Below are 9887 nucleotides of genomic sequence, written 5' to 3' on the forward strand. Positions count from 1 at the left end.
GAATGAATTGCACTACAATTGGCGGTTAAACTCACCGTCTCACACTCCCTTCTCCCAATCAAAAGATCTTTAAAAATTTTGGAATAGTGGGGCATTTTCTTCATAGCATCAACAAAAGGGACGGAAATATGCAAATTCTTAACGACTTCCAAAAACTTCCCAAATTGGGCATCAAGTTTAGCTCTCAAAAATCGTTGTGGAAAGGGTAGCTTCTCCTCTCTAGGTTGGCGACTTAGGGGCAAGGGGGGGGGGGTGGCTTCTTTTTCCTTTGCCACCTCAACAATTTTTTCCTTTTCAACGCTCAATGGCTCATTCGTTTTTTCACCCTCATTCTCTAACTCCACCTCTTCTTGGGGTTCTTCCTCAACTAAAGGGTCACTCCCTACTACCTTCCCACTCCTAGTTGTCACGGCATACAAAGGTTTTGGGTTGACTCCTTGACTTGGAATGTGAGAAGAAGAAGAAGCAGAAGAGGGGGATGAATTAGATGCATGTTGAGAAATTTGGGTCTCAAGCATTTTCATGTGAGCATTGGTGCGTTTTTGGGCCTCTTCATGTTTCTTTTGATCCTCCTCACGCATTTTCAATAGAGCATCTAATTTAGCCATCACGGGATCAATTGGAGGGTCTTAAAGTTGAAGAGGTTGTTGAGGTGGAGGAAGTTGGGGTTGATGGAAACCCGGAGGCCTATTAGTTTGGGCATAGTTAGAAACATATTGACCCCTATTGCCTCCGGTGCCTTGGTTAGGAACATTGCTTTGTTGATTATTTCCCATGTTACCTTGATCACCAAAATTTTTATTTTGATGGTCATGGTATCGGGAATTAGGTTGTTGGTTTTGATTACCATACCCCCTTTGGTTAGAGTAGCCTCTTCCATTGAAATTGGAAGGGCCTCCCCCACCATGGTATTGGTTATTATAACCACCATTACCTTGGTTCCAACCACGGTTTCCACCTTGATTCCAATTCCCCATTTTATTGGAGTTTGGCCTCAAGTTCCCTACATTTCTCATTATAGGAGCAAAATTCATAGCATTGACATTTTCCATATTATCATCATGTTCATGGGAAAGGGGTTAAACTTCACAAGCATATACACAATGGGAGGTATCATGATCATAGGTTTCACAATTAGAACAAAACATGCATCCTTGGGGCATTGTATTGTAAGAAGAGGAGGAGGAAGTATCAATACCATTGCCTCCCTTGGTTGAATGGGAGGTATTACCATGAGGGTTGGACCTTTCTTTCATCAATTCATCTATTTGCTTGGTCATTTTGGAGATTTAGGTAGAGAGGTTGTTGATTGTGTTGGCTTGTTCCAATACATAAACACCCTTACTAGAAGTAGCATCCCTTTCTCCTTCATACCAATCATCATAGTGCTTTACGGCCTCCTCTATAATACACTCCACTTCATGCTCTCCTTTGTTCATGATTGGACCGCTCGCCGCGGCGTCTAGGCTTGTTTTTCCTTGAGGTGTGAGATCTCCATAGAAAGTGTGAATGAGTTGATACTTGGGTATCCCATGGTGTGGGCATTTACATTGAAGCTCTTTGTATTGTTCCCATGCTGCACTTAGAGACTCACCACTCTTTTGGAGAAAACCTTGAATCAAAGACCGAGCCTCGGTGGTGTTCCTATGGTTATAAAACCTCCTCAAGAAAGTCGTAGTCACTTGGTCCCATGTTGTGAAAGAATTATGGGGCACCTCCTTCTCCAGCTATTCTAGACCTCTCCCAATTAGTGAAAATGGAAACACCTTGAGGCGAATATATTCTTGAGTCACTCCATTGGCCTTTATTGTGTCACAATATTTCTCAAACTCTTTTAAGTGCTCATGAGGACTCTCAAACTTTCCACCCGAGAATTGTTTCCTCTCAATCAAAGCAATCAAATTAGGCTTGATCTCGAAATTGTTGGCTTGAGTAGTAGGAGTTAGGATCCCACTTTGTGCTCTAAAGGCTTCGGGAGCCCCAAGACAACTCGAAGGCGTATTCTCTCCCATTTTAGGACCGTCATCACTCTCGAGCTTATAGGTTGAGAAAGGGTTGATTTCCGGATTCGATGATGAGTTAGGGCTATCTAATTCTTCACTTGAGGGTGAAGAGGGTGGAGTATCTTATAGTTCTCTTACTTCTCTCGTCGGGGTGTGAGAATTTTTACTCCTTGCTCTTGCTTCTCTTGGAAGTAGGGACAAAGACCTCTCTAGCTCTGTATCGATGGGAATCAAAGATCTTGAGCTGGTTCGTCCTCTGTTCATACAACAAAGCTAAGACGAACGTAAGCACTGGCAACACTAGTAGAAAAAGGCTTATTTGCGTCATAGTGTATTTGCGTCGCTTCTATGAGCGACGCAACTGCTCGCGACACAAATGACTTTTAAGTCATTTGCGTCGCTCCTAGGGGCGACGCAAATAAGAGTCATTTGTGTCACTCCTTTATAAACAAGCGACGCAAATGACTTTTTTTATAAACTTATTTTTTGTCATTTGCGTCGCTCCTTTATAAACAAGCGACGCAAATGACTTTTTTTATAAACTTATTTTTTGTTATTTGCGTCGCTCCTTTATAAATAAGCGACGCAAATGACTCTTCTGACAAACTTATTTTTTGTTATTTGCGTCACTCTTTTCTAAAGGAGCGACGCAAATAACTCTTTAGATAAACTTATTTTTTGTTATTTGCGTCACTCCTTTATAAAAAAGCGACGCAAATGACTTTTCTGATAAACTTATTTTTAGTCATTTGCGTCTCCCCTTTATAAAAAAGCGACGCAAATGACTCTTTTGATAAACTTTTTTTGTTATTTGCGCCGCTCCTTCATAAACAAGCGACGCAAATGACTCTTCCAATAAATGCATTTTTTGTTATTTGCGTCACTTGTTTATATAGGAGTGACGCAAATGACTGAGTAGACAATACAAAACTGCTGTATTTGCGTCACTTGTTTGTTGAATGAGTGACGCAAATGAGGTGAATTTTTTTTTTTTTAATTATAATATAATAATTGCCTTGTATATGTTTGTAGTACCTGTTTTCCTAGGTATAAAGTAATATGCTAACGCTAATATAATTGAAATTAAAATGCAATATTATTGAATTGGGAATGACGGCATTATATTAACAACCTGTCCAAAATAATTTACATCTCAATATCATCGACATTATACTCATCATCCCAACACCAATTAACCAAATTACTTCATTTCAAGCCTATAATCCAAAACAAGAGTCAAACATGCGCTAAGTGGTAAATCTAAAGTTCAACATTACATATAAAATACTCTGCCCAAATATCTCGGATCTCATTTATCTCCTCCTCGGTGTACGGTGTAGTTCTTGAAAAATCCTATCAACACAACAAATATACAAGAGGAAAGTTTTAATTCAAGATTGTAGCTAACATCAAATTGTATTTATCAAACAAAAATGAAATATTTGACAACTCATACCTGAATAAGATCTTCACTGCTATGGTGATGTTCAAGTATTTCGTACATATAACGCATGACGTAGTAGCCACACTCACGTCCACCCAATTGTTGAGGACACTACATGTAATATATTTGTAAGTTGAATTAAATTGCTATACTTCAATTATTAAGAAACTAAAATTTAGGGTCAGAAATTAAGGTAACCTGTCCCAAATGCCATGTCAATTTACTTCCCCTAGATTGTCCACTTAATTCCTTAAAACTTCGAAAAGCACTACACATTTGAAACAAATAACATATATATTACCCTTACACACATAAAATGATGACATTAATAACAAACTAGACTTACTTTGTCATTGCAAACTTAATTGCTAAATTTCGCTTCTACCTCAAAGAATCAAAGATGATGACTTCACGCTTAGCCATGCATAAGACCAAAAGAACCCAATGATTCCTACATAATAAATTAGACACACATTTGTAAAAGAGTAAAATAATAACAACAATTTGCAAAGTTCAAATAAATACAAGTTCAAAGTTTATACTTTTCATGGTATGGGCATAAGATGAACTGCTTAGATTTTTGTTTTTCCATCACATGTGTCATGTATAGTAGGATACGATCAGCATCACTATGCAAATAGGTTTCTGAAATCATTTCCGGACACATGAATCCAATGGAAGCCACTTCCTCCGTATCGAGTAAGTCACTCAAGGCCCTACATATATATCATGTAATAACATTATAAATGGTAATAAATAAGTATATGGGAAGAGTGAAATTTGAATATCTTACATCATAAAAACTTGCAAAACTGAAATATTCAGCCAACCTCCTGTGAGAAGTTGATTGACATCTTCACGTTTGATAATGATGTCCTTACTGTCTTCATAACTAAAGGTCCAAGCATCAGCCTTAACCTTAATAGTTTCACCTTCGGGTAATGAAGATAACAAACTATTCAAAGACCCACACTTCTGAGACAAGTTTTCCAAAGCATAATCCATAAGAAAAACTTTGTTTGGATTGGTGTTGGACTCTTTTGTTTCGCGACCACTTTCAACTACTTTCATTTTGTCTTGCATGTTTTCTTTGGCCGCTTTGTTGTTACCATTGTTCTTATTTGATATGAATTCCTAATCAATAGTAAAGCAAATCTATTCAACAATTTGCTATATTTTGAATGGCAAACTATATGTAAATTGTTACAAAAATAATTTACCTTGTCATGCATGAGTGAAACCAAGGATTTCGGCCATTGGGTAAATGTACCATGAGCATGCTTAAGTTTCTTGATGACTGAAGAAGGAACTGGAACCGAGAATTCTTTGAACTCGTCAAAAAAATCATCAACACTCACCCTCACGTGATCCGGAAGGAGGTTACTATGATGATCAAGGATTAACTCCGGATGATATGTACCTTCAGCTACAATGACTTTCTCAGAGTCATTTTTCAACAATGATAGCCGACAAGGAACCGGTTCCTTATAAAGATAGAAAAAAATCATAATTAAAAAATATAGAAAACTGAGTTACAAAGTTAAAAGTATGTCGCAGTCATAAATCATTAAAAAAAAAAGATACAAAATATAAAATAACAAAGTGTTGGATACCTGTATGTTTGCAAATGGATCATCACCCACTGATTGGCAACTACTAGGATTTTGCTGAGTCGTCCGGCCTATGTTATTCATTTCTATCATTTCAGTTGGAATTTGAATACCAATCTGTTTAGCAAATAACATAAACTTCTCTTGAACCATGGAATCCATTTTAGAATCCATCTCCTGCATAGTCTCCTCTCGTACCCTCCGGGCTACTCTTGCCTCTAATTCTTCCAGCTCATCATCTCCGAATTCCCTACCCCGTCGGCCACTACGCCTCTCTCCGGATCCCCATACAGCTTTAATGCCAATTCCACTGCCAAATGCTATTGCCCGACCATTACGATCTTTTTTTCCCAAGGGCACGAGATAAGATATCATCATGCCTATTAGGAACAAAGTTTCCTTCAGCTTGTTGCTTTCTCCAATTATCCTACACAATGACTTCAAGTTAGAAAACTTTGGTTGCAATACATAAACTTAACATAATATATTCAAACTTATAATAAAGACTTATTACATATACTTATTATATACTTACAATGGATTCTTTCACCTCTCTTGTTTTCTCATCCGGCAAATAAGGATTTCCCTTATCATCTTCTATTGATCTTGCTAGAAGCCAAGCATATGTCCTATCCGGCAAACTAGACAGAACCGAAGAACAAGATGAAGTACTGGATGCTGAAGATGTCGTGGGAATATACCCTTTTCTACGCCATACAATATTCATTTCACCATATGATTTGGCTCCTAAATGGTGAGGGTATTCGTTGAAAGACTGGCTTTGTCTTGCCTTCTCACTGATTTCCTATTTTCACGAGCATAAATGAAGATTAGTACATAAGAATCCGTTAACAAAGTATTAATAACCCGCATGATCATTGATATTAATACACACAAACCTTAAAATCATCTGTCGTATGCTCCTCCACAAATGTTTTCCACATATCCTCAGATATGAAATCATAGAGTACATACGGCATTCTTTTCTCCTTCGGCATATTCCTGGTACATGTGATCCAACCACTGACCAATTTTGTTTTGAAATCTCTCCAAGTTTTATCACAAGTGCGTAGGACCTTTTTTTTCTTGTCTTCATCTTCTTCGATTTGAAACTCTCTCTACGCAAAAAATTAAAAAAATAAAAAAAGTTAGTAAATAATTTCATCATATTCAAATAAATTGTTTTCATCATATTCAAATAATGTCAAAATGATCATATAATAGTATAACATTTAACATATAATAGTGAATATTACCTTAACATCTTCCCACAAAGTGTCTTTTATTCCTTGTGGAACTTGATTCCAATCTTTATACAATATAGACACCTTTGCACGAATTATTTCACCAACATGAATTTTGTATGCTTTTGCCCACTTTCCAATGGGTCGACACAATTCATCCCATTCAAGCACTCTAGGAACCCCAGGCATGGATTTTAGTCCCTTTGAAGGACCTCTTGGCTTTTTTTTCTTCTTCTGAGAGTCGGTTGTTTGTAGCTCTGATTGTGATTGATTGTGTGGCTCATCTTCCTCACTTTGCAAAGACATGGAACGATTATGCAAATCCTCATCCTCCATTATTACTTACCTGAAAAAAAAAGACATAAATAAATTAAGACATCGATTTATATCATTTTTAAATTATAAACTTGAACACATAACAATAATAAGCAATTTATGCAATTACTAACACATATTGGAAAAAAAAATCATAGAATTCATACCTCCTTCATTCTTCTCTTTTGCGATATAAAATCCTTCATTATGATCTTTTCGTTTCAACGTTGTGTCAAAATCACCGACTATTGGAGGGATGCTCCAAACGGAAGGTGGTGACTCATTAAATTGCTCATCATATTCTTCCTCGTCCACCACATTTTCAATGCCAAGTATCCTTATTTTACCTTCTAAAACAACTGACCACTTACAATCAGCTGGGTCAGCCATGTAAAAAACTTGTTTTGCTTGTGAAGCTAATATAAATGGATCAGCTAGATGCCCTCGTCGACCAAGATTTACAAGGGTCAATTTCCCTTGTTCATCTTTTTTTACACCACGGCTACTATCAGCCCACTTACATCGAAATAGAGGAATCTTGAAATCAACATAATCCAGCTCTATTATTTCTTCAATGATTCCATAATAAAATTTCTTCTTATCCACAAGTGTTTTATCATGTGCACTAACATACTCAGATGACAAACCTACTACTTTAACACCACTGTTTTGCATTGTTGACTTGTCATCTTGTCGGCTAGTGTAAAAAGAATACCCATTGATGTCGTATCCCTCATATGACATGACTTGACATTTAGCACCATATGCCAACCATCTCAACGTGTCAAATATATTGTTAGGTGTGGTGGATAGTTGGGACATCACTCGTTCCTTGAACCATGTAACGAATGAACAATTATGCTCCTTTATCAGCTGAAGATCACTTTTGGAAGGATATTTATTTTTAAGAAAAAGCATGTGCTCGTCCAAGTAAGGATGAACCTGACTAAGATTTTGCAACACAAAAAGCTCGGCCTTATTTTTCATTTCAAAGCCCATGGATATCCTTTTCCTGCCAATAGTACCTTGACCTCCAAGCCTCCCATCGTGTCGAGACTTTGGCAACCCAATTTTCTGTGAACGTGCAAGATATTGAGCAACCCATGCTGCCACTTCCTCAGCAACTGTTCGTTGTACAATACTAGCTTCAGGTTTGGCCGGATTCATGACTTTTCCCTTTAAGTAACCCATTTCTCGTTCAAAAGGATACATGTATCTCATACACACTGGTCCACAAAGTTTAATTTCACGTACAAGATGAATAACCAAATGAGGCATCACGTCAAAAAAAGATGGGGGAAAATACATTTCAAATCGACACATTGTCTCAAGTATATCTGCTTGCAAGTCATCTAAAATATTTGGATTTATGACCTTGCTACAGATAGTGTTAAAAAAGACACATAATCTTGTAATTGTATACCTCACTTGAGGTGGCAAAATTCCTCGAATGGCAACTGGTAATAATTGTTGCATCAAGACATGACAATCATGAGATTTCATGCCACCCAATTTCAAGTCAGACATTGACACAAGTCTACGAAAATTAGAAGAAAATCCAGCCGGGACCTTTAAACCATGCAATGACTCACAGAAGCTAGTTTTTTCCTTTTTAAACAAGGTAAAGCAAGCTGGGGGAAGATACCAGCGTTTTCCTCAAGATTCGAGAGCCAACTCTGAACGACCCATAGCAGCCATGTCTTTTCTTACTTTAACTCCATCCTTTGTCTTTCCTGGCATGTTTAATAAAGTTCCCACAATGGCATCACATATATTTTTCTCAATATGCATTACATCTAGACAATGTCTCACTTCCAAATGTCTCCAATATGGAAGAGACCATAGCTCAGACTTCTTCTTGTAACCCCTAGTTGATTTGCTTTTGTAAGGCTTACCAAATTCATTCTCAATGTCTTTGACCCGCTGATAAACCTCACTTGCACGTAAAGGGCCACGAGCTTCTCTCAACTCCACTTTTCCATTAAAAGACCCCTTATTGAATCGAAAAGGGTGGTCTTCTGGAAGATGTCTTCGATTATCCATGTATACATGCTTGCCACAATTGTCTAGGCGCAATGCCTCCAAATCATCTTCACAAATGGGGCAAGGAGTTCTTCCCTTCACAGTGTACCCCGACAAATTCCCATAAGCTGGGAAGTCATTTATCGTACAAAAAATCATGGCACGTAAAGTGAAATTGGTTTTACTATATGCATCAAACATTTGGACACCTTCATTCCACAACAATTTCAAATCTTCAATGAGAGGCGCTAGATACACATCAATGTCATTTCCAGGTTGTTTAGGCCCTGATATTAGAAGGGACAACATAATGTATCTAGACTTCATGCATAACCAAGGAGGCAAATTGTAGATAGTTAGAAGAACCGGCCAGGTGCTATATTGGGTACTTAGTGTCCCAAATGGGTTCATTCCATCTGTACTAAGACCAAGCCTAAGATTTTGATCTTCTTCACCAAAGTCCTTGAACTTTCGATCAATGTTCCTCCATTGCGGGGAATCAGCAGGATGCCTCATTAACCCATCTTTCTTCCTCCCATCAGCATGCCACCTCAATAATTTTGCAGTTTTTTCATCCGAGAAGAGTCTCCTAAATCTCGGTATAATTGGAAGATACCATAATACCTTAGCCGGAGACCCTTTCTTACACATCTCACCAGTATCATTCATCTTGTAACGAGAAACTCCACACCTTGGACACTCAAGCAAATCAGCATACTCATTTCGATACAACACACAGTCATTGGGACAAGCATGTATCTTCTCATACTCCATACCCAAGGGGCACATAAGTTTCTTGGCCTCATAGGTGGAGTTTAGAAGTTCATTCCCGTCGGGAAACATTTCTACTAAGGCTTCTAACAACTGCGTAAAACCCTTGTCAGTCCAACAATTGCTCGCCTTTAAGTTGAATAACTTCATAATAGAACCAAGTTTAGTGAACTTTGTACAACCAGGATATAACGGGGTTTCAGCAGCTCTCAAAATACTATCATATGTCTGGGGACACTCTGTGAAATGGTCTTCAACATCTTGCATCATTTCATCTATCTTGTCCTTCTCCACTTCACTCTCACTTTCAACACCAATATCATCAGCTGTATCGATATCCTCACCTTGGGGGTCATTATCATCATCACAATGATTCTCATCTTCCCTTGGACAATAACTAGAACTTGCCTCAATATATATGCTCTCACCATGCCATGTCCACCTCGTGTAGTTTTCTTTAAACCCACGACGAATTAGA

The 9887-nt window shown here is 37.9% G+C and overlaps 2 protein-coding genes, 2 long non-coding RNA genes and 1 other non-coding gene across 5 annotated transcripts; 1 reads left to right on the forward strand and 4 right to left on the reverse strand.

Moving 5' to 3' along the window:
* The first annotated feature begins 1527 nt into the window (after positions 1-1527).
* Positions 1528-1633, forward strand: LOC145625995 (small nucleolar RNA R71). Its single transcript, XR_014110883.1, has one exon. It is a non-coding gene; the product is annotated as a small nucleolar RNA R71 (small nucleolar RNA).
* A 1702-nt stretch (positions 1634-3335) lies between these two features.
* LOC145612805 (uncharacterized) lies at positions 3336-3826 on the reverse strand. Its single transcript, XR_014106727.1, has 4 exons — positions 3794-3826; positions 3646-3715; positions 3477-3558; positions 3336-3356 (listed from the first exon to the last, which is right to left on the reverse strand). It is a non-coding gene; the product is annotated as an uncharacterized LOC145612805 (long non-coding RNA).
* Positions 3827-3835: 9 nt separating this feature from the next.
* On the reverse strand, positions 3836-4270 carry LOC145612816 (uncharacterized). The gene is made up of 3 exons (XR_014106738.1): positions 4241-4270; positions 3990-4163; positions 3836-3898 (listed from the first exon to the last, which is right to left on the reverse strand). It is a non-coding gene; the product is annotated as an uncharacterized LOC145612816 (long non-coding RNA).
* A 2369-nt stretch (positions 4271-6639) lies between these two features.
* LOC145624955 (uncharacterized) lies at positions 6640-8143 on the reverse strand. The gene is made up of 2 exons (XM_081678042.1): positions 6784-8143; positions 6640-6647 (listed from the first exon to the last, which is right to left on the reverse strand). The coding sequence occupies exons 1-2, from the start codon at positions 8141-8143 to the stop codon at positions 6640-6642; spliced, it is 1368 nt and encodes a 455-aa protein (XP_081534168.1).
* A 129-nt stretch (positions 8144-8272) lies between these two features.
* Positions 8273-9679, reverse strand: LOC145624956 (uncharacterized). The gene has a single exon (XM_081678043.1). The coding sequence runs from the start codon at positions 9677-9679 to the stop codon at positions 8273-8275; it is 1407 nt and encodes a 468-aa protein (XP_081534169.1).
* Positions 9680-9887: the final 208 nt, after the last annotated feature.

This window comes from Chenopodium album, chromosome 3, assembly GCF_948465745.1.
Source record: "Chenopodium album chromosome 3, dcCheAlbu1.1, whole genome shotgun sequence".
NCBI lineage: Eukaryota > Viridiplantae > Streptophyta > Magnoliopsida > Caryophyllales > Amaranthaceae > Chenopodium > Chenopodium album.